Here is a 24,811-nt window from a genome sequence, read left to right as displayed (position 1 = left end):
CTATTGTATAACAAGTTTATCACCCCCCCACCTCAGTAAATTTGTATCAGTGGCTTAAGAATTAAGTAATGTACATGAATTTTGGAGTAGCTGTTGTCAGTCGTAAAGATAAAAAAGCCCCTGCGGATTTTACTTCACTAGTTGTTGCTGGTTAGTGAGCAGTTGCTCATCTCCATTTCAAGTCATAGAACCAGCACTGTCCGAAGACATTTTCAGTCATGTGACGTCACAGATGGCTGTTACCTTCCCACTGAAGTACCTATTTATTTACTCACATTTGCAACTTTTCAACCTGCTAGGTTGGCAGGAGCTGGGGTGAGGACGGGAGCTCACCCTGTCCCATGACGCTTGGGTCTCAAACCTGGACTGCCGGCTTTCCAGCCAACAAGCCCAACCTCTAAACTGTTGAGCCACCGTGCTGCCCCATTGTTCTCCATGAAGCTTTCAACATTTTTCACTGATGCTCATACATAAATGATAAACAATTAGAATCCTATAAAACAGTGATGGCTAACCTTTTCCAGACTGAGTGCCAAAAGCACGGGCGTACACGCCCGAACCCTCGAAGTGCAATGTGCACGTGGCCCCCACACATGCCCTCAACATTGCATGTGTGTGCACTCCCCCTGCACATGCGCACACGCTCCCCGTGCATGCACGGCAGAGACCCAAAGACCAGTTAGCTGGTGGGAGGCATGTTTCCGTGCGCAGCAGAGCTGAACTAGGGTGATGGCTTGCATGCCATCTGAGAGCTCCGCATGCCACCTCTGACACGCATGCCATAGGTTCGCCATCATGGCTATAAAATGTTCCAACTCCCATCTTTTCCAGAAGAGGTCATCGAGCACTATACATTTTTCAGCTGGCTTTAGGATAATAAAATCAAAAATTTTATCCAATTAGAATTTACCTGTGAATTAACCTTTACATTCAAATCAGAGTATGTATGCATTTAGCCTAGACTGCTACAGATACCTTCCTGATTCACCTGCTTCTGCATAATTTTTAAATGAGAAGTAAAGTGCTCAGTATATAACCTTGGGCCATCCTCCTGTGACGTCAGGCACTTCTAGCATTATATACCTATTATAGAAAAATGGACTCTCCGATGGCAGAACTTCAGTGAAAGCACTATACACATTTAAAAGTTAACATTTTTTTATTTTGCTTTTAACCGAGGGGAAATTTACCAGGGCAAATCTTTTGCTTCAACTCCTCCAAAGCACACCAGTCCTTCCTGTTCTGGATAAACATTCTGTAAATGCTTCCTTACTGTTCCACAGTGCAGCAACAATGCACTTAAAATCCAGCATGTTTTGGAGTCAACAGAAGGAAGAATAATTCACAATACCAAGGCAAGACACCTAGAGCAGCAGTTGATTTCTGGAAATGGGTCAGGTCATAAGATTAGACCCCCACCTGTGTACTCCATACGCTAGGCAGAAGACAGAAAAATAAACCACAAGTCAGCATTTTGAAAATTAAGCTATCTTTAAACAGGATAAACGGAAATTAAGAATTTAAACGGAGACTAAGCAAGAGAATGTTAAAAAAAAAACTTGGACTAGATTGGGGTTCTTGTAAATCATCTAATACTGTCCTTTTCTGACATTAAGAGTGCAAAAAAAGACTTGGCAGCTTTGATCCAAGAAATTTGTCCTGGAGGTCATCTCCCTCATCCCTCCCTCAGGAATAGATATAGGCTAGTTAGGAGATGATCCAAAGGAGGAGTGGGAAGACAATTCTTCATACTTACCTCAGGTGGTTCAATAAAAGCTAGCCAGTCAGAAGCGTGAGTTGGCAGTAGCCCCATTGACTGGCACTTGTAAACTGCCAAGGCCAATCCTAACAGATTGCCAATTAAATATACCAGTCCCTGAAGAAACTTCTGACTTGAGCTTTCAAGTAGCTTGAATGCTGTGGGGACAATAGAAAAGTAGTTAAGGAACCTCTGTGGAGTATGAAACACTACACAGCACATTGGTTGACAGTGCTGGATAGAAGAGCCTGTTTGGGGATGTGGTTGCCAATTTAATAATCTTTCCAGAAACTAGGTTAAGCAAGAGATTCAGGAGTCTGTTATTAAAATACTAATATAAGTCATCTATAAGTCAATCTTACCGAGTTTTTTACCATTGGAGATTAAGCTGCTTTGCAAACACTTTGTCCTAAAGGCAACCCTGAAGCCAAGCACAAATCTGGATATGGATCTTAATCAGAGGGACCTTTCTGCCCCTAGCAATCCTCTTTTTCTTATAAGCCTCTAGAATAGATGTCCCAAATCCAGCTAGCAAATATTCCTCTCACATTATTATTCCTGGACTGCCTTGGTTTATAGCATAACCTATAGTACTAATTTGTACCATATGAAAACTGCCCACTCAACAGTGTTCCTGTATTCCCATTTTTAAAAAAGAAAGCACTTGTGTATGTCCTATTTTTGAAATTGTTCAAACTGTATTTTGGATCACAATCAAGGCCATTACATTTCCACACACACCCCTAATTGGAATAACAGCCCCACAAAGTAGAAAATGGAGAACAAATGGGATAAAAGAAGGCTTTGGATGATGATACAAAGAGACTTACTAGCAGAGATGGACATTAGTGCTTGGATGGGTCTCCAGGCCATCATGCAGACCATCATGGTAGGGAAGATAGAGATTGTATTCCCTGCCATGTACATGATGAATAGGTTCATAGGGATTTGCTTCAAGGGACCGAGAGCAATATCCCAGCAGCGCTAAAACATTTAAGGAGGAAAAAATAAGAATTCAATAAGCAAAGTCTATATAGTCTATAGAATTCTACATTTCGAACACCTATAGCAATTCTAATACCCAGTTCTTCCTCTCCAGGACATTACCTTTTCAACCAGGATGCGATCTGTCTCCTGAACACTTGTGTCAGGCACCTGCTTATCTGAATAGCCTATGGGGTACAGAGTGTCTCCTTGGCTGCTGCCACGATCACTTCGGCCTCTGGCAAAGAAAAGAAACCCCTCATCCAAATGCATATGCCCAACATTTGTAGATTGCTTATGTAGGGAGATACATACAGGTTTTTTCCTAGGTACTTACCTACCACCACTGCCCGGACCGCTCAATTCAATGGCCCATTTGAAACGTCGTCCACGATTGGTTACCAATCCCCCTCCGGTGCTCATTGCTGCCTGTAAAAAGAGGCAATGCACACTCCAAATAAGATCCTCAATTAAATATTAAGGAAGTGAGCAGCCTGACCCTTTTGGCCACACGTCCTGCAATCCTGAAGAAATCGCAAGCTCTTGCATCATTGCCTCCATTCCACTCAACAGGTATTATAACCTCTCTAGTCATTGGAACCTGGGAACCAGACCTAGGATGCTCTTGGTTTCATGATTACCACAGATCATCCAAGCAGCTGACAGTTCAAATAAACTCTTGTGTATGGCAATATTTTCTCTAAACTCATAAGTAATCACCCTCTTCAGAATAAGAGTTGGAAGGGACCTTGGAGGTCTTCTAGTCCAACCCCCTGCTTAGGCAGGAAACCCTATACCATTTCAGACAAATGGTTGTCCAATCTATTCTTAAAAACTTCCAAAGTTGGAGCACCCACAACTTCTGGAGGCAAAGCAATTCTTACCCCCTTCCCAATGTGGGGTGGGGGAGACACCCTTCCCCCCCAAAAGCAAATTATCATCCCACAACTAATTAGAAAACTCTTTATTATGATCCTGTAATCCTTGCAAGGCGATCGAACCGGTCAGTCCTAGAGGAGATCAACCTTGACTGCTCTTTAGAAGGCCAGATCCTGAAGCTGAAACTCAGATACTTTGGCCACCTAATGAGAAGGAAGGACTCACTGGAGAAGAGCCTAATGCTGGGAACGATTGAGGGCAAAAGAAGAACGGGACGACAGAGAACGAGGTGGCTGGATGGAGTCACTGAAGCAGTTGGTGTGAGCTTCAATGGACTGCAGAGGATGGTAAAGGATAGGAAGGCCTGAAGGAGAGGTATTCATGGAGTTGTGATGGGACACAACTTCTCAACTACAGTAACAACAGTCCTTGCAACTGTAATGCGTGGCCATAAATCCTTTTCACCCAACCTCTGTATGGAGTCTACAGCACCTAGGATCGCTAGCCATTGTCACTGGTTGTCCTGGCTGGGAAGTCTGGGAGCTGTAGTCCCTGAAGGTCTATGGAGATTCTCTGTCAATCTCAGGTCACAGTTGTCCCAAAGGTGCTTTTTTCAAGAGGCAACTGCACCTCATTATTTTTTTTTTCTTCGAAGACATTTCGCTTCTCATCCAAGAAGCTTCTTCAGCTCTGACTGGATGGTGGGGAATGGAAGGATTTATACTCCTTGCAGAGAGCTGGTCATTTGCATCCTTTTTTTTTTAATGATTTTTTTAAATGACCAGCTGACTGCAAGGAGTATAAATCCTTCCATTCCCCATTCCATCCAGTCAGAGCTGAAGAAGCTTCTTGGATGAGAAGCGAAACGTCTTCAAAGAAAAACCAGAAAGTCCAGTTGCTCTTGAAGCGGGGGGGGGGGGGAAGCACCTTTGGGACTCTGGGAGTTGTAGTCCCTGAAAGGTGCCAAGGCTGGGCGAGAGGTGGCAACTTCAGCCTTTTGGGGAGGCGTGATTAAGTCAGGAAGGGACATTTTCTCCCCTCGCTTCTAAGTCACACCAAAACCCCAACCCTAAAGCAAGATCGGGAAGCCTGGGAATTGTAGTCCGCCCCCAAAGCCCCCGAAAAAAGAGCGCCTGGTCTACACTCACGGTTCGAAAAGCTTTTAGCAGTTGTCTTTTCCGTTTGTCGCCACTTCCTGTTTGGCTCCGGGCCACACGGTCGACCTCTGATGACGTCACGAACACGCTGCGTTCTCCCCCCCCCCCTCGCCGTCTCTTCAGGGCTAAAGTCTCCTCTGCTCCACCTTCTCCCGCTGAAAGAGTTTCGTCATAGAGGATTAAATCGCGAGAGGGACAGGGCTGCCCTTCTCTCAGTTTCATTTCCGGCTGAGCTCTGCGGGTTTCTCCCGGAAGGCCGCTCTGTGCCTCACTTCGTCTCCTCTCTCTCTCTCTCTCTCTCTCTTTTTCTCTCTCGCTCTCCGTTTGATTCGGAGACTTCCTACGCATGCGCCCGGACTCGTTTAAAATCATGAGAGTCTTAATCGGTGAGTGGTGGTCGCTTTCGCTTTAAGAGCCGACGGGCGCCCCTTTTTTTTTTCAATGGGAGCAACGGCTGTTTTCTTTGCTGCGGGGTGGCCTTATTTTATTTTTATTTTTTTTTGCAATTGCAATTTGCAATTCTTGGCTGGATTAGCGCCAACCTTGAACTGCGGTCGACACGCGGGGATGCGTGCAAAGGGTGAACGTGAGATTTCTCTTTGAGGAATCGGTGTGTATGTGTGGTGGGTGTCCCAGTTGAAGGATTTGGTCTCTCCTTCATTTTTTCTCAAGTCATTAAATGAGGACTTGGGGAGGTTCAGGTCGACCTTCATTCAAGTTTGGGACCGGTGCTCTTTTCTCTCTCTTTTTCCCAACCTGCTTCCTTGCTAGGGATGCTGCCTTCAGGAAGGGTGGGATATTATACATCTAGAAAAGAAAAGGGGGATTTCTTATTTTTTTTTCTTTTTGCAGAAAAAAAGACAGGAGTACTCCATCAATAATGCTCTTTTTTTTCATTTTCTTTTTTAATTTTGTGCCTTTCAGTCCGTGTTGAACTGCTGGCAATCACTTGAGTGGAATCTCTGCAGCTTTCTTGGCAGTTTCTTTTTTTTTTTTTTACATTTTTCACAGTCACTCAAAATTCCCCCTTTTTTGCCTCCTTACTTAGAGCTGCCAGAAAGGGACTACTAACTAGTCCAAGGTCACCTAGCCAGGCTTTGTGCTTTAAGGCAGATCTAGGATTTCTGATCTCCTGGTTTTCTAGCCCTGATGCCTTACAAGCAGTGATGGCGAGCCTTTTAGAGACCGAGTGTCCCAAACTGCAACCCAAAACCCCACTTATTTATCGCAAAGTGCCAACACGGCAATTTAACCTGAATAATGAGGCTTTAGTACGTAAAATAATGATAAGCAAGGCAGAGTTCAGCTAATTGTTCTAAGAAAAAAACAGGATAAATGCACTTTTATACCCCTTCATTTTTTTTTCTGCTTTTGAAATACTATGTTTAACAACAATATCATATCTCTTTCCCTCCCTCTCTCTCTTTCTCTCTGTCTCTTTCCCTCCCTCCCTCTCTCTGTCTCTCTTTTCCTTCCTCTCTCTCTTTTCCTCCGTCCCTTTCTCCTCCCTGTGTTTAATATGTATTTTAACATGTTTTATCTGGTTTGATTTTAATTGTTGTGAGCCTCCCTGAGTCCTATGGAGATAGGGCGGCATACAAATCAAATAAATAATAAAAATAATAATAATAAAAACCTGGCTGTGTTCTGAGTTTGGGGTGCTGAAGAAAGCCCAGTTTCCTGGCTGCATTGCTAACTGGCCAAGTATCTTGGCTGCTATGTATATTTAATTTGGATTTTTTAAATTGTTTTGTTTTATAATGTTTTAGTATTTTACTTGTAATATATTTTTGAATTGTAAACTGTACAGATCATTGACTGAGATGGGTGGCTATAGCAATTGACTGAATAAATAAACTCCCCTCATAGAATATTCCTTTTTTGTGGATGGTTCAAACAATTTCCCTCAACTTTTTGTTTGTTTTAAGGAAGGGAGTCACTTGCCAGAAGGAAGGGAAGCTGTTTGTGTTTATTGAATGGAATATTCAGATTTTAGGAAAGAGACAATCTCCTTGAGAACTGAAGATGAGGATCATAAACGTTAATGAATTGTTAAACTAAAACTTAAGCCAGTTTGGTCTAGTGGTGAAGATACCTCGCTAGAAATCAGGAAACTCAGTTCTAGTTCTGCATTAGGCATGAATGGATGTTCAATGGAGTTGGATGACTTTGGGCCAGTTCTTTTCTCTTAGCCTAACCCACCTCAAAAGGTTGTTATTGTGTAGAAAATAGGGGAAGGAATAAGTATGAGGTATGTTCCCTGTCTTGAGTTATTTATAAAAATAATAAAGGAATAATCTAAACAATGTAAATAAATGAACTTAACATAGTCACTTCAGTTTGAATGTAGGGGAATTGGGAAGGTTAGATTTAAATTTTCAATATTAGCCAAGGAAACCTAAAGGATGCACCTTTTCCCAGCACAACCAAGGATAGGGTTGTGAGGGTAAATTGAAAGAAGGTTCCTAAGTAATCCATTACAAACTCCTGGAGAAAAAATAGGATATAAATTTAATAAATAATTAAATAATTTCTCAACAGATTGTGGTTGTTGTTAACTAGCTCATTATTTCATGGTCTCCTTCTGAATGTAATTTAGGTGGCGGGACTGGATTTATTGGCCGAAACTTAAGCCGGGTGCTAAGGAGCCAAGGCCATGAAGTCACCCTTATTTCTCGTCAACCTGGAAAAAACCGGTTAACCTGGGTAAGAAGCAGGGGCTTAAAACAAGCTAAGACTGAGAAAGATATGTTTAAATTCTTTCCAGATTGGACGGTTGCAATTTAATTTCTTCTGAAGTGACAATGGAAGAAAGATTTGTATAGATCAGGGATCAGCAACCTGTGGCTCTGGAGCTGCATGTGGCTCTTTCATCCCTCTGCTGTGGCTCCGTGTTGCCATCACAATTTTGAGAGGAGCTTCTGGTTATGGGAGAAAAAGCACAGTGCACTAGGAAGAGACTCTATGGCAAGGAGCAGGTTTTCCAGTCAGCTCCACAATTGATAGGACTTTCAGTTAGGACAGGTAGAGGAAAAAGGATGCCGCGCTAGGAGGAGACTCTATGATGGGGAACCGGATTTCCAGTCGGCTCCAGAATTGAACAGGGGGCTTCTGGTTAGGACCTTTGTGGCTCTTTGAGTGTTTAAGGTTGCTGACCCCTGGTATAGATGAAGAGGAGATGGAAGTTACAAAAAAACCTGAAGAATCTATAGGGCAGCTTACAGGAGAAGTTAGATGAATTTAAGGCCATTTCTTTGCTTTCTGACAAAAGCTGCTCCCATTGAGCACTAAAATGCAGTGACAAAGCAGAACGGTTTATTTGGATGCTCATTTGTTGTCGATGGGGATAGCAAAGTTAACGATAGGGAATGTGTGAGCCATTTGTGATGGAAATGTATACAAGTAGTCCTCAACTTACAACAGTTCGTTTAGTGACTGTTAGAAGTTACAACAGCACTGTAAAAAGTGACTCAAGGCCATTTTCCACACTTAGGATCATTGAAATATTATGCGATCAAAATTTAGATGTTTGGCAACTGACTCATATTTATGACCTGTTGCTGGATCCCAGGGTATGTGATCCCCTTTTGCGACCTTCTGACAAGCAAAGCCAATGGGGAAGCCAGATTCACTGAACAACTGTGTTGCTAACTGTACAACCACAGCAATTCACTTAACAACTATGGCAAGAAAGATCATAAAACGGAGCCAAAGTCACTTAACAGCTGTCTCGCTTAGTGACAGAAACTTTGCGCTCAATTTATGGTAATAAGTTGAGGACTACCTGTAGTTAATAATTAAGCCTCTAAAATATTGTAGAGCGAGAATTGATTTAGTCTCTGGAAAGTAGAAATCAGAAGGATTCTAAAGCAGGGGTCCCCAACCTGTGAGCTGTGGCCCACGAGCTAATCGCCACCGGTCCACCTGAGTGGCTGGTCAGTGCGCACACCTCCACGTGCATGAGCCTCGTCCAGACGCCTGCGGCCCAACTCATGAGCCGCTTCACAAGTGCCCACGGCCCCACTCGTAGGAGCCCACAGCCCCACTCACACCAGCCTCGTCATGGGAATTTGTGGCCCCATGTGCGCAAGCGTCACCATGAACATTGCAGGTGCGCGTGCACACATGTGCTTGCCCCTCCCACAAAATCATCCCCTCTTTCCCCCCTCCCCCTGCTACCCAGAAAGGTTAGAAACCCCTGCAGTCTAAATAATTTAATTTAAATTTAATTTAAATTTAATTTAAATTTTAATAAATTAATAAATTTAATAAATTAATTTTTAATTTAAATTAATTTAAATTAATTTAATTTAAATTAATAAATTTAAATTAAATTAAATTTAATTTAAATTAATCCACCCGATGCAGTGGACTGACTAGATTGGTGTAGAATTTAAATTGGGGTGCAGGGGGAAAGGAAATGAGACACTATTGATTTCTGTCATCTGAAAATCAGCTTAATACAATAACAAACAAAAAAAAAAAGTCGCATGATTTGGACTTCTCAGGTAATGTTTTCTGTCTAGTTTCTTTCTAGTTCTGTCCTGAGTATTTGGGATAAGGTAGAAAACTCTAGACTTTTCAACCGTGGAGAGTTAGCTAAAATAATTATTCTATAACCTTAGAAGGATAAATTACATCTCATTTGTAGCAAAGGTTTGTAATGGTATGTGAGGACAACCTTGAGGGATGGGAAGAGCTAGTGCCCAGAAAACAATCAGATATAAGAAAGGCACTTAGGAAAGACCCATCTTAATGGATCAAACAGTTTTAAAAGTGTCGGCTAGAGATTTGTACCTTCAGACTTTCAAGATTCTATTAATAAATTCCCCTTTTACGATCTTTTAATCCCATAATTCGGGGGTAGAGTCGGGTGACTGGATGGAGCTGAACCATTCGTTCATAGCAGATATTTTTACTTGGGTTATCTGCCGCTACCTGGGCTTGAACTCTCACCACTAGGCCACAACGCTGCTCATTTGCAAGATACTATTAACGTAGCCTTATAATAAAGTATAATTAGCTCATATAATTGTCTTTCTTGTCCGGTTTATCTGGGAAGTCTGTCAAAATGCATTGGTTTTTATCAGATTTAAATTAGGTTTAGGGTTTTTTTATTTTTATTTTTTTTGCAAATGAGCAAGATGGAATACTTTTGTCATATTTGGAAAGTTGTTCTGTTAATAATATTTTCTCTTATTCCTTCATCAATAATTGATTTGATGTTTCCGTGTATTGCTAATACTGTTGTTATACGCAGCAGCTTTTCCCTCTGTTAATGATGGGGGATATAGGAAAATGGGTTTGAAGAGAAAAAAAACAACAACCTGACAAATCCTGAGTTTGTGTTTTCATTTCTAGGATGAACTCTCCCGTGTGGGCCTCCCTTCCTGTGAAGGAGTGGTCAACCTGGCTGGAATAAATGTCCTCAATCCTCTTCAGAGGTAAGTCTCAATGATTTTGGACAAGGTCAGTTGCAGGACATGAATGTGGTTTCCTCATATTCACCGACTGTTTCCTCAATTGTGCTTAGAAGTAGGGATGTTAAGCAGAATTGACAAGTGCCTTTGCAACAAGACGTCTTGCCTCCAGAATTGTTCTGTTCTGTTCCTATTCCTATTCCTATTCCTATTCCTATTCCTATTCCTATTCCTATTCCTGTTTCTATTCCTATAAGAAGTCTTCCCTTCAGAATTATTCTATTCTATTCTATTCTATTCTATTCTATCCTATCCTATCCTATCCTATCCTATCCTATCCTATCCTATCCTATCCTATCCTTCCATTCCACTCCACCCTACTATACTCTATTTTCTCCTCTCCTCTCCTCTCCTCTCCTCTCCTCTCCTCTCCTCTCCTCTCCTCTCCTCTCCTCTCCTCTCCTTTCCTCTCCTCTCCTCTCCTCTCCTCTCTCTATCCCTATTCCTATCCCACTCCACTCTATTTGATTCCATCCCACCCACACCAACCCTACCCCAACCCATCCAATCCCTATCTCTATCCTATTCTAATTTTATTATATATATTCTATATTCTGTCTGTCTAGAACTGGAGCTACCACAGTTTTCCAGAACTCTCCCATTCGGAATGAGAGAATAGGGAGGTAGGGATTCCTGAGCTCAGAGAAGAACTATTGATTTGATTTGATTTGATTAAAAAGTTGAGAACGTTTACCCTGACTTCCTTTCATATTTTTAATAATGAACGTCCCCTTCTTTCAACTTAATTGTTAAAATTGAGTGACCACTGGAGGAAGGGCTTTGCATGGCTACGGTCAAGGCTTCAAGTGCTGTGTGAAGCCCTGAGGCTTCAGGATGTGCATCCACTTGGTAGGGCATAGGCAGGTTTGTGTATTGAACGTTTCTTGAAGACCTTAATTTGGTATGGACGATTGGATCACGGAGAAGAACTTAAAAACATAGTCAGGAAAATATGTAGAGCCTGGCTTCCGGAATTCCTTCCAATTCCATTACCAGCTGTGGTTTTAGGAGACATCTATATTCTTCGCCATGCATTGTGTCTGCTCATTTCTGCTTTCCTCTCTTGTTGTATTTGCATTTGGATGCACAAGGTGGACTGCCTGTCGTCTCTTCGGGCCACAGGACCAGGAGAAAAGGGAAGTTGGTAAAATGCAGCAGTCAACAATATTTTAAGCTGTTGCCCAGCTGCGGTCTCCCTTAGGGATGCACTAGAAAAGAGCTGTGCAAATTTGGCAAATCTAAGACTCCTGGACTTCCAACTCCCAGCATCTCTCTACCAACTATGCTGACTGGGGAATTGAAGTCCACAGATCTTAAAAGTTGCCATGTTTGGAGACCCCTATACCAGACCCGGCCTTGATCTCTCCCGCTTCTCTGCCTACAGAAATATACCCAAGATCCCAAACCCCCATTTCATCATTCCTTTCCAATATTTCGTTGAAAGGGGAAAAAAATAAAATGGATCCTGTATACCGTATTTTTCAGACTATAAAATGCACCTGACTATAAGACGCACCTAAATTTAAAGAGGAAATCAAGAAAAAAAAGTTTTTGCCCTCTGCATGCCCCATTTTGAGGCCTTTTTTCAGGCCTTTTCCAGCCTTTTTTCGGCCCGTTTTCGAGGCTTTTTTCAGCTCATTTTTGAGGCTTTTTTCAGTCCATTTCTGAGGGTTTTTTTGGTCTGTTTTTGAGGTTTTTATGGGCTTGTTTATGAGGCTTTATTTCAGGCCGTTTTTCCAAAAAAATGGCCGAAAAAAGCCTTGAAAACGGGCTGAAGAAAGGCCCAAAAACGGGCCAAAGAAAGGCCTGAAAATGGGGCGTGTGGAGGCAAAAAAACAGCTGGCATGTGGGTGGGGTTTTTGGCAATATTCGATCTATAAGACACACAGGCATTTTCACCCCCTTTTCGGAGACAAAAAAGTGTGTTTTATAGTCCGAAAAATATGGTATTTAAGGAAGATTCTTGGCTCACAAGCTGAACATCATCGCCTACTTAACCCTTATGACCTGTTAACTACTTAACCCTTATGACCTGTTAACTACTTAACCCTTATGACCTGTTAGAGGGATTCGTAATAGGATTAAAGTTCTCTGTCATTAGTTAAGGTACCTTTATTCATCTTGATGGATTGTTATTTACCTGCAGGGAAAGTAAAGGTCTTTCTTTCTTTCTTTCTTTCTTCCCGAAATTCTACGCAGAGAGAACAAGCTCTTGATTCCTAGAAGAAGCGAGTTCTTAGATGCCATGCAAGGCATTCAGACAGGTTTTGCTAGAAACGTGTTTTTGGTTTTTTTTTCCCTGGGTGGAACAATCAGCAGACTTTAAAGTTGTGAAAATAGGCAATGTTAGTGGAAGGATAAAACTATTTTTGAAAAGACTGATGCCTTTTTTGGGGGGGGCGGGCTTCTGCAGGTGGAATGATGCCTTCCGTCAGGAGGTCATTTCCAGCCGAGTAGAGACCACAAAATCCTTGGCGAAAGCCATCAGAGATACTGAACACCCACCTCAGGCCTGGGTCCTTGTCAGCGGCATAGGTATTACTCACAGTGTTGTAACTTTGCTATCCCTTTAACTGTAAGTAAAGATTGAGTGTAAGCGCAGGTAGTCCTCAACGTACAACCGCAATGGAGCCCAAAATTTCTTTCGCTAAGAGAGACCATTCTCGAGTGAGTTTTGCCCCACACTGCCACCTTTCTTGCTTTTCTCGTTAAGTGAATCGCTGCTGTCGTTAAGTTAGTAAAGCAGTTGCTCAGTGAATCTGGCTTCCCCATTGACTTTGCTTGTCAGAAGGTCGCAAAAGTTGAACCGGGGACACTGCAACCGTCATAAATATGAGTCAGTTGCCGAGCACCTTGGATCTTGATCGCGTGACCATGGGGATGCCACAACGGTCGTAAGTGTGAAAAACGTTCCTAAGTCACTTTTTCCAGTGCCATTGTTAATGTCAAACAGTCATGAAATGAACCGTTATAAATCAAGGATTACCTATAATAGGAAAAAGAGTTTTGGGAACCAAATTAATCCCTCAGCCTGGATGGGAACTACTTTTAAACCAGTTTGTGTCAAGTACAGGTAGCCCTCAACTCACGACCACAGTTGAGCCCAAAACGTATGTGAGAAATCTGTTATGTGGATTTGCCACATTTGTTATGTGAATCATTGCAGTTGTTAAGTTAGTAACAGGGTTGTGAAGTGGATCTGGTTTCTCCCTTGACTTTGACAGGGGTTTCACCCCTGGCTCAGGGGTGAAATGTTCCCTGTTTGGACCGGAAAGCCCAATTCAGTAGCGATGGCGGTGGGTGGTTTGGAGAACCGATAGCAAAAATCCCTGCCCACCTCCCATGCCCAGCTAAGCCGCACGATCACCATTTTTTTTTTTTACTTTTAAAAGCATTTTTTCTACAACATCTTTGGCCGAAAAAATGCTTTTAAAAGTAAAAAAAAAGAGCCTCTGATGATCGTGCGGCTCAGCTGGGATCGTCAGAGGCTTTTAAAAGCATTCCCCCCCCCCCCTGTGCTTGCTACGGCAGCACATACTAAAATTGGAACGATACTAAAAGCATTTTTTTTTACAACCTCTTCAGCCGAAGAGGTTGTAGAAAAAATGCTTTTAAAAGTAAAAAAAAAAAAAAAAAGTTGGCCATGCCCACCCAGTCACATTACCTCCCCCTCTACCAAGGCACACCCACAGAACCGGTAGTAACTAATTTTACATTTCACCACTGCTTTGCTTGTCAAGAAGGTCGCAAAAGAGGATCCTTTAACTCAGGGGCGCTGCAACCGTTATAAACATCAGTCAGTTGTCAAGCATCCAAATGTAAATCACGTGAGTCTGGGGATGCAGCAACGGTCACACGTGTGAAAAATGGTCACGAGTCCCTTTTTTCAGTGCCGTTCCAACTTTGAACAGTCACTAAGTGAAGTTCTGTAAATCGAGAACTACCTGTAGAGCAGCAATTTCGCTTATAGCAATAGACTTATAGACCGCTTCATAGTGCTTTACAGCCCTCTCTAAGCGGTTTACAATGTCATACGTGCTATAAAGCAACCGACAAAATTTATGTATCTACCCCAAGAACCTTAAAACCATTGATCTTATTGCTGGGTTCTATTGAATGTTCATAGGTTGTTATGAAAGAATACTGACAAGCAGCTTTAATATCTTAAGGCAGTGTTTGTCCAGCTTGCCAACATTTAAGATGTGTGGACTTCAACTCCCTGAGTTCCTCAGCCAGCATGGCTGGCTGGGGAATCCTGAGAGTTGAAGTATATACCTTAAAATTCACATGATTGACAAACACTGTATTAGGGTCTGCTTGAAATGGATGCATTTTCCCCCTTAGGGTTTAGGGTTAATTGGGGATTGGTGTAGCTTGCAAAAGCTGACATCTGAGAGTGAAGAGTGTCATTGATGTAGAAAAGTCAAAACTTTTGCCAAAATTTTTGAAGTAGGTAGTGGCTCAGTGAATTCAGCCATTATAGTCATGATTTGGGCTGTAGGGTGTTCAGGACCAATCAACAGTGGTTTGTTCAATAAAAATGTGATTAAGCAAACAAGTTTTCAGTGTGTGAGGTGCATAAAAGGAATTCAAAGCCAAGTAAATAGTAAATGGGGTAGTTGGGAGTGGCGTGGTGGCCTAGAGGTGGAGCTCTCACCTCATAATCAGGAGGTTGTGAGTTTGATCCTAGATAGTATCAGATATTTCTCTGGCCGCAATGAATAATTATCTGCTGTGAACTCTGCATAGGTGTCAGGAAGGGCATCCAGTCAATAAACTCTCAGCTCCAAATCAGTCGCCCTGACCCCGACCCAAAGCAATGGATTGCAGGGTCGGGAAAAAAAAAAAATAGAATAAATATATTTATGGCCCTACAGATGTTCATGAACTCCAGGTCCCATATTCTGCATTAAGGACCCTCTATATTGAAGTGGTTATGAATTGTAGACCACTAACATCTGCAGGGTTAAAAGTTTCCAATCCTGGATTTAAAAGAAGAATAGCTATGAAACTTAACTGAATAATGATTAAGCCAAGATATGTTCTGGAAACCTCAAAAAGCTAGTTTCTGTATTCTTGCACTAACTGAGTAATAATTTCTACAGCTTTTTTGGGAAAAAGTATTTCTCAAAAAAGTTTGGTAGATATATTCCAAAATTCAGATCTAAAAGATGGTGTGTTTGTCCTAAGAGCTATAAAGATATTTTCACGGAGTACAGTTCTGTAATTAATTACTGTCTAATACCTCCTCCAGGATATTACCGGCCCAGCCACACCACCAAATACACTGAAGAAAGTCTTGGTGGAGACTTCGATTTCTTTTCTCGCTTGGTGACCTCTTGGGAGGAAGCAGCTAAAATTCCTAGTGAAGCCACTCGCCAACTGGTAGTGAGATCTGGTAAGACAAGATGCGCAACATGGGGACATTTAATTGTAGACTACAAATTCCAAACTTCTACTTTGAAGATACTTTTTGTAGACCAGGAGTCTCCTCGGTCTGCGGACCACCAATGGTCCGCAGCATGCCAGCAACCTGGCCATGCAAACAAGCGAAGCCTCATCTGTGGTATGCAGGCAAGCACGCTGTGATGACCCAGAGCGTGGCATGAAGGCAACACAGCCAGAGAACCGGTATGAGTCCCTTTACTGGCACCAACTCTGCTCCCAAAGTCCCATTTACTCTCCGGCCTGAAGAAAAGCTCTCTCACAAACCTGCAGCAGCTTTTGTCCGCAGATACTCCAGTCCAAACGCTGTAAGCAGAATGACTGCAAATCAGTCACTCCAACAGTACAAGATAATGAGTCCCAAAAGTGAAGAATTCACTTTTCAGCAAGGCAAGATAAGCACATAGAAGCACAACTATAATTCAAACAGTCAGGAGGAATGCCAGGAACGCAGGCTCCACTCTCAACACTGTATGAATTCAGTGTTTGTTCCCGACAAATGCCCCTCCCAACTGCCTCTCCTTTAAACTCCATCCCCAGGTGTGCCTTATGAAGGGAATCGGTGCCCTTTCTTTCCTCGTAAGCCACCCAACTCACATTGCTCTCTTCTGTGTTCTTCCCTGCGCGCCCTAGGATGAGGATCCTAGAAAGTTGGGGAAACGTTGTTGTTTTCCTACATGGAAATTAGGAAGTTTCTGATTCAATTCTCATTCATTGTGGCTTTTGGTTATAAATGTCTTTGATTGTGTTTCCCCTGATAAAGCAAGCACACCTCTTTCCACTCATCACAAACAACTGGAATAATGTGTGGTGTTGGAATCACGTACAGTTAGTTCTTGACTTACAATAGTTTTTTTAACGTGACCGTTCTAAATTAAAAACAGCACTGAAAAAAGTGACTTATGGCTGTTTTTCAGACTTACGACCACGGCAGCATTGCCATGGTCACATGATCGAGATTCAGATGTTTGGCAATTGAGTCATATTTATTTTATTTATTTTATTTTATTGAATTTCTATACCGCCCTACTCCCGAAGGACTCAGGGTGGTGCACAGCCATGAAATAAAACACATAGATATACAAAATTTAAAATCGAATAAAATGAATTAAATAAATTTGGCTGAATTAATACCCATAATTTAAAATACCCATAATTTTAAAATACATTAAAAATTTAAAATTTACACTTAAAAGGGAGAAGATTTAGGCGAGGCCAGCTTGATGAAATAAAAGCGTCTTCAACTCGCAGTGGAAGGTGCGCAGATCCGGAATCCTCCGTATCTCTGGGGGGAGCTCATTCCAGATCGTCAGTGCCCCCACAGAGAAGGCTCTCCCCCTAGGGGCCGACAGCCGACATTGTTTGGCCGACAGCACCTGGAGGAGCCCCTCTCTGTGGGAGCGTACTGGTCGGTGGGAGGCTGTTGATGGTAGTAGGCGGTCCCGTAAGTAACCAGGTCCTAAGCCATGGAGCGCTTTAAAGGTGGTAACCAGAACCTTGAAGCGCACCCGGAAGACCACCGGGAGCCAGTGCAGCTCGCGCAGGAGAGGTGTTACATGGGAGCTCCATGTTGCTCCCATAACCACCCGCGCGGCCGCACTCTGCGCCAGTTGGAGCCTCCGGGTACACCTCAAGGGGAGCCCCATGTAGAGAGCATTACAATAGTCCAGACGAGAGGTGACGAGGGCATGAGTGACTGTGCGTAACGAGTCCCGATCTAGAAAGGGACGCAACTGGCGAATCAGACGAACCTGATGAAAAATCCTCCCGGTCACGGCCGTCAAGTGCTCTTCTAAAGACAGCCGTGAGTCCAGGAGGACGCCCAAGTTACGAGCCCTTTCCGTGGGGGCCAATGATTCGCCCCCAATAGCCAGCGATGGCACCAGCTGACTATATTGGGACGTCGGAAACCACAGCCACTCGGTCTTGGATGGGTTGAGCCTGAGCCCGTTTCTCCCCATCCAGATCCGTACGGCCTCCAGGCACTGGGACATCACTTCAAGGGCATCGTTGGGGTGGTCCGGGGTGGAGATGTACAGCTGGGTGTCGTCAGCGTACAGATGGTACTTCACCCCGAAACCACGGATGATCTCGCCCAGCGGCTTTACATAAATGTTGAACAGAAGGGGCGAGAGAACCGATCCCTGCGGCACCCCACATATAAGGGGCCTCGGGGTCGATCTCTGCCCCCCTGTCAACACAGACTGCGACCGGTCAGAGAGAAAGGAGGAGAACCACCGTAAAACGGTGCCTCTCACCCCCAACCCTTCCAGCCGGTGCAGCATGATACCATGGTCGATGGTATCAAAAGCCGTTGAGAGGTCTAACAGGACCAGGACAGAGGAACAACCCCTGTCCCGAGCCCTCCAGAGATCATCAACCAATGTGACCAATGCCGTTTCCGTGCTGTACCCAGGCCTGAAGCCCGACTGGAACGGATCTAGATATGACGCTTCATCCAGGTACTGGGGTACCTGTCGCGCAACCACACTCTCAACAACCTTCGCAACGAAGCAAAGGTTGGAGACTGGACAATAATTAGCCAATACTGCCGGGTCCAGGGAAGGCTTCTTGAGGAGAGGCCTTACCACCGCCTTTTTCAGGGCGGTGGGAAAGACACCCTCACCCAACGAAGCATTTATAATCCCCTGGAACCAGCCTCGCGTCACCTCCCGGGAAGCCAGCACTAACCAGGAGGGACACGGGTCCAACAAACATGTGGTCACGTTCAATCTACCCAGAATCCTGTCCACGTCATTTGGGGTCACAGGATCAAACTCATCCCAGATAACAGTCTCAAGACCTGTCTCCGTTACCCTCGCTGGATCTATCCCGTCAGAGTCCAGACCTGCCCGAATCTGAGTGATTTTGTCATACAGATACTGAACAAAATCCTCGGCTCTTCCCTCCAAGGGGTCCTCCCGCGCTTCCTGGTGGAGCAGGGAGCGGGTCACCCTAAACAGGGTGGCTGGGCGATTATCTGATGACGCAATAAGAGCAGTAAAATGAGTACATTTTGCTGCTTTTATCGCCACTAGGTAACTCCTAATATGAGATCTTACCAATGTTCGGTCAGATTCAGAAAGACTAGCCCTCCAACAGCTCTCTAGGCGTCTTTTCCGGCGCTTCATCTCCCTCACCTCCTCGGTGAACCAAGGAGCCAGGCGAGATCGGCGCCGGGTCAGAGGCCGCAAAGGCACGACTTGATCCAGGGCTCCAGCAGCCGCCCTATCCCAGGCGGCCACTAGGTCCCCAGATGAGGCGTGAGCCAGAACCTCCGGGATTGGCCCAAGCTCCATCTGGAACCTATCAGGTTCTATCAGGTGCCTGGGGCGGTACCATCTTACCGGTTCCGCCTCCCTGCAGCGGGGTGCCGCGGTTCGAAGGTCAAGGCGAAGGAACGAGTGATCTGACCATGACAAGGGCTCGATGACTATATCCCCTATCTCGAGATCACTCAACCACTGTCCAGAGATATTTATGATGGTTGCCGTGTCCCGGGGTCATGTGATCCCCCTTTTGTGACCTGACAATGGGGAAGCCTGATTTACTAATAAACGTGTTATTCACTTAACCATTTCAGTGGTTCGTTCAACGAATGTGGCAAGAACGGTTGTAAAATGGGGCAAAACTCACTTAACAAATGTCTCACTTAGCAACAGAAATTTTGGGCTCAATTGTGGTCGTAAATTGAGGACTACCTGTACATGTTAAGCCACAATGTAGCTTGCTAGGCTTGCGCTGTGTCACTGAACTCCAGTTTTCTAGCTTGGTGTGTTACACAGATCTGTTCCATTGGGCCATCTTCAGAGAACCATCTCAGTCAAAATTGGGCAACTTGTTACGGCCAACTTGCAGCAGCCAACTTGCCACAGCCAATTTGCTGCGGAACAACTCACCGCGAGACAATTATCAGTTCAATTATTTAAAATAACTTTAAAAATGTTTTAATTTTTGTCATTCATATTTCAAACTGTCCCTCCTTTCTTTAGTGATTCTGTCCCACCATTTCTTTGATATTAGTGTAACGCTTGTCTCGCAGAGAGTTGGCCACAGTGAATTATCCTGCAAAGATCGCTGTGGTGAGTTGCCCGTGGCGAATTGTCATAGACCCATCTCATCAGATATTGTGTATGGGAAGCCTACGCGAAATGTAACTCTGTAATTATACCTCTGTTTACTTTAAGGGGCTGTCCTAGGCAAAGATGGTGGCGCCATTAGCCAGATGATATGGCCTTTCCGCCTTGGACTGGGAGGCCCCATCGGTTCTGGACACCAGCATTTCCCGTGGATCCACGTCTCCGACTTGGCAGGAATTGTGACCCACGCGCTGCAGAAAGAGGGCCTCAGGGGCATCTTAAATGGTGTGTCGCCGACCGCAGTGGACACCACCAATGAGGACTTTGCCCGAGCGATGGGGTCGGTGCTCAAACGTCCCGCCTTCTTGCCCCTGCCGGGTTTTGTAGTGAAAGCTGTTTTCGGCTCCGAGCGAAGCACCATGCTGCTCGATGGGCAGCGGGTTGTCCCCAAGAGAACTCTCGAGAGCGGCTACACGTTTGCATTCCCTGATCTTTCCTCTGCTCTCCAGGATATCCTAGATTGACCTGAGGAGGCGTGAGGCTGCATGTCAACATGTTTCCGTTTTTGTCTAATACTTGCTGGGTAGGCGCAACGCTCAGTCTTATAAGTAGGTTGACTTGTAACGCCGTAGGTTTGTTTTGAGCACTGGAGTTTCTAACCCAGGAAGTTGCTCTGTTCAAAAAAAGATTGGCTTGTTCCCAAAGAATAAAATCTATGTCATGGTGGAAACGTTGCTGTGAGGAGAAGAGGAGTAGCTTGCAGCGGTTCTTCCCGTAAATGGTAGATTTGTTATCTTCTAGAAGTTCTCTTACCACAACTTAACGATAATCGGGACGGGCAGCAAAAATGTTATAGTATCTGTGAAACAACGCACCGGTCTTTGAGTGGAGAATATACCAGTGGTGGATTCTCATGTTGGGCGAACTTTTGAATGTATTTATTTATTTGGGGGGTACAGTGGCCTAGAGGTTAAGATGCCGGGCTTGTCATCTAGAAGGAGACATGGAAAGAGAAAATAAGGATATGGCAGTCCCAAAGGTGCTTTTTTTAAAAAAAAAAAAAAAAAGTCAACTAGACTTTGTTTTTCCTTAAAGACGTTTCAATTCTCATCCAAGAAGCTTCTTCATTTCTAGATGTATGGTTGAGGATGGGAGGATTTATATTCCTTGCAATCATCTGGTTGTTAGTGCTCTTTTTGAGAGTTGTTGAGGCCCCTTGGACGTTTATCGGTGCCCTCAGGGTCACCTGAATAGTAAAAATGGGTGTAGAACAGGGCTGTCAAACTCGCAGCTCAGGGGCCGGATGTGTCATGCACTGGCCATGCCCACACCGGATTTGGTAAAGGAGAAAAAAGTTGCGATACGTCATGTGACGCCGCTAGTTTGACACACCTGGTGTAGAACCTTCTTGGAACTGCTGCAAGGAATATATTGCAAACTAGAGATAGGTGGTGTGGCATCTTTTGAAGACAGCAAAGTCTGGACAGAGAGGACCGCTGGTTCAAAAGAGGGGTCAAAGGGCCATCTACATTAAGATTGAAAAGCCGTCTCTTAACGGAAGGAGAGTCTACAACACCACCTATCTCCTGTTTACAACACAGTCCTTTCGGAAGTTCTGAGAAGGTTCCACGCCCATTTTCATGATTCAGGTGACCCTGATGACACAGATAAACTTCCAGGTGGCCTCAATGACTCTCAGAAAGTGCGCTAACGACCGGATGACTGCAAGGAATATAAACCCTTCCATCTTCCACCATTCAGCCAGAACCGAAGAAGCTTCTTGGATGCAATGCGAAATGTCTTCAAGGAAAAACAAAGTCCAGTTGCTGTCTGAAAAAAAAACAGCATCTTTGGGACAAGCATGGCCTGGATGACTGAGAATCTCCAGAGACAAGGATGCAGAAGGGGGCTTTTCCAGAGGGGGAACTGGTAGGAAACCCTCCACCCCATGAGCTTCACTGGGCTCAGTAGCTTCTCAGTCTGATCTTTCCCCAAGGCCACAGGTCTGCTCTTGACTTAGGATCTCTTCCGCCCGAGTCTTTGAATTAGCCCAACATGTGAGGCCATTGTGCGGTTTATTTGCTTTTCGCTTTGTGGAATTTTTCAGTAAATCATGGTTAAGCAAATCAAATCTCCTGTCTTCTCTCTTGTTGACGTCCTTGTGTGCTCAAGATGTCCTGAATGCATTTATCTGGTTTATTGTGTTAGGTTCCCCCCACCCCCTCAAATATTTTATTAACCGGTGAAATCTGTTTTGAGTTGAGATCTTGTTCTAGTCATCTTTTGGACATGTCCAAAGAAGTACTAAAGAGGCAGAATATACCATATTTTTCAGAGTATAAGACGCTCTGAACTATAAGATGCAGCTACCTTTTTTGGGGAGGAAAACAAGAAAAAAAAGTCTGCCTCTGCCTCCCAGCAATTTGCCTCCTTGCAGCAAACAGCCTGTTTCAGTTTCAGCACATCCTGATTAGCACAAGAAAAAAAACTGCCTCTGCCTCCCAGCAATTTGTTTCCTTGCAGCAAACAGCGGAGGCTGAAAATGGGGCGTGTGGTGGCAGCAGTAGGCAATGGCAATCCCTGCGACCTGAAACAGCTGAAGGTCGGGAGGCTGAATCAACCACAATCAGTTGCTTATGCTAATCAGGATGTGCTGAATCTGAAGCTGAAACGGTCTGTTTGCTGCAAGGAGGCAAATTGCTGGGAGGCAGAGGCCAAAGGGTGGGGGACAGCAGGTGGGCGGGGCTACATTCGGTGTATAAGACGCACCCAAATTTTAACTCTTTTGGGGGGGGGGAGTACATCGTACTCCAAAAAAATACGATATTTATTTATTTAAATGCTTTCTGGGGCGATTTTGGATGGTCTGGCCTGCAGCTAAAAGGAAGCTTCTGAGCTTCCAGATCCAGTTCAGGTAATAGCAGTCGCACGCTTCACAGTGCTTTCCAGCCCTCTCTAAGCAGTTTACAGAGTCAGCATATTGCCCCCAACAATTGGGATCCTCATTTTACCAACCTTGGAAGGATGGAAGGCTGAGTTAATCTTGAGCCTGATGAGATTCGAACTGCCAAATTTCAGGCAGCCGGCAGGCAGCAGAAGTAGTCTGCAATACTGCACTCTAACCACTGCATCATCATGGCTCATCCAATTCCTGCCACCTTTAGTTTAAAAAAATGTAATTATTCGTAACGGTGCTGCAAAATAAGAAAGTTTTGGAAACTGTTCTTACTTGCATTCACTTGAACAGCTTGACTTTAGAAGTTGTGAGTGCTTCATCCCTGGAGGCTTTCAAGAAGAGACTTGTCAGAAATGGTGTCAGTCCTTCTGCTTGAGCAGAGGGTTAGATTAGATAACCTCCAAGATCCCTTCCAATTTTGTTCATCACAGCAGGCCAAAAATGTTAAAAATGCTAAGCTGCATCACAACAACCCTATCTAATCCTAATGATAATTCCAGCTTTCGAATACATATTTTCAAACATCTCAAAGGACAGTTAGTCCTCGACTTACGAACACAATTGAGCCCCAAATTTACGTTGCCAAGAGAAACGTTGAGTTTTGCCCCATTTTACGACCTTTCTTGCCATGATTGTTAAGTGAATCCCTGCAGTTGATAAGTTAGTAACCTGGTTGTTAAGCGAACCCGGATTCATCAGAAGGTCGCAAGAGGGGATCACATCACCCCGGGACACTGCAACCGTCATAAATGAGAGTCAGTTGTAAGCATCCAAATATAAATCACGTGACCAGGGAGATGCTGCAATGGTCATAAGCGTGAAAATGGTCCGAAGTTGCTTTTTCCAGCGCTGGTGTAACTTCGAACGGTCACTAAGCGAACTGTTGTAAGTCGAGGACGACCTGTATAACTGAAAGATCAAAATTAATAATTGATTATGTGTTATGAAATCAGGGTTGACGCTTAGCAAACATATACAGGCAGTCCTCGACATTCAATAGTTCATTTAGGCACTGAAAAAAAGACTTGCCGCCATTTTTTTGACTATTGCAGCATCCCCATGGTCACGTTCATCAAAGTTCAGTTGCTTGACAACTGACTCATATTTATGATGGTTGCAGTGTCAGGATCAGGGCCAGGGCCACGTGTTCCCCTTTTGCCACCTGATCTCCTATGAGCAGCGTTTAATTCACTGAACGGAAACAAAACGCTTCAGCAGAGCTTGGAGAATGCTGTTCTCCCCTAAAAACTGATAAAGCAGGTGTTGGAAGAAATATCCTTCTGGGTTCAGCTCTAAGGGGGGAAAAAGACACTGGAAACATGGAGACTGCTTGGAAAGATGGTTTAATGGTGGACAGGATCACATGGTTTGAGTTCCTGAACAGAAAAAGGGCTGAGATGCTGAGCGTGCCTTAGTTTTATGCCCTCTCTGAGATTTGAACTTCCTGGGGCACAGAAAAAGTATCCTGATTGGTTGTCAGACTCCCAGTGGGTGGGGGTGTTAGCTAGCCTTGCTGTTTGATGTAATCTTCCCAGGTGCCATGTGGTGAGTTTCTGCTGCTAGATGGGTCCTATTGTGTTGCAGATGATGGTCCATTGACAAAGGTGGGGGAAATAAGTGAGCTTGGCTGAGGCCTTAATGGCCCATTGACAAAGGTGGGGGAAGGCAGGAAGCTGCTTTGTCTTTAAAACATGTTTCTCCATTTCTATGGAGGGGGAATATAATATTCTGTCTTTTTAATATTTCCTAAAATATTTCATTCTTCTAGGAGAGGGGTGGGTGCTAACCTCTACATAGGGGAGAACATTTTTCTTCTCTTACAATCCTTTAGCCTTTGTTTCAAGGAATAAGAAAGAACTCAAAAGGTATGTTGGCTATCTGGTTCTACGTGTTTTCCTTACACTCATTAATCTTTGTCTCCATCTCTTCCCTTTCTTAACCAATAGGGGAAATATTCCGTCAAGCCTTGCAGAACATGGATAGTAATTGCTTCAATAAAGTCTTGTACGATTATAAGGTGGAAAGAATCACCACTGATACAGGAAGATTTCTAAACAAACCCACCCATGCTT

General features: G+C 44.1%; 2 protein-coding genes across 3 annotated transcripts; one reads left to right on the top strand and one right to left on the bottom strand.

The window, feature by feature from the left end:
* Positions 1-1,140: 1,140 nt before the first annotated feature.
* Positions 1,141-4,986, bottom strand: EMC4 (ER membrane protein complex subunit 4). The gene is made up of 6 exons (XM_034411483.2): positions 4,771-4,986; positions 3,081-3,172; positions 2,867-2,981; positions 2,590-2,743; positions 1,757-1,917; positions 1,141-1,435 (listed from the first exon to the last, which is right to left on the bottom strand). The coding sequence occupies exons 2-6, from the start codon at positions 3,164-3,166 to the stop codon at positions 1,400-1,402; spliced, it is 552 nt and encodes a 183-aa protein (XP_034267374.1). The 5' UTR covers positions 3,167-3,172; positions 4,771-4,986; the 3' UTR covers positions 1,141-1,399.
* A 12-nt stretch (positions 4,987-4,998) lies between these two features.
* Positions 4,999-21,909, top strand: SDR39U1 (short chain dehydrogenase/reductase family 39U member 1). 2 transcript variants are annotated; one of them, XM_034411479.3, is made up of 6 exons: positions 4,999-5,165; positions 7,379-7,485; positions 10,141-10,223; positions 12,673-12,794; positions 15,514-15,657; positions 19,892-21,909. In XM_034411479.3, the coding sequence occupies exons 1-6, from the start codon at positions 5,126-5,128 to the stop codon at positions 20,305-20,307; spliced, it is 912 nt and encodes a 303-aa protein (XP_034267370.1). In that variant the 5' UTR covers positions 4,999-5,125; the 3' UTR covers positions 20,308-21,909. The 2 variants fall into 2 exon arrangements, with proteins under 2 accessions (XP_034267370.1, XP_034267371.1); XM_034411480.3 differs by having other exon boundaries at positions 5,126-5,402.
* The last annotated feature ends 2,902 nt before the right edge of the window (positions 21,910-24,811 follow it).

The sequence above is a fragment of the Pantherophis guttatus genome, chromosome 4 (assembly GCF_059756535.1).
Source record: "Pantherophis guttatus breed Tessera chromosome 4, ASM5975653v1, whole genome shotgun sequence".
NCBI lineage: Eukaryota > Metazoa > Chordata > Lepidosauria > Squamata > Colubridae > Pantherophis > Pantherophis guttatus.
This window is presented reverse-complemented; position numbering and strand designations above follow the sequence as displayed.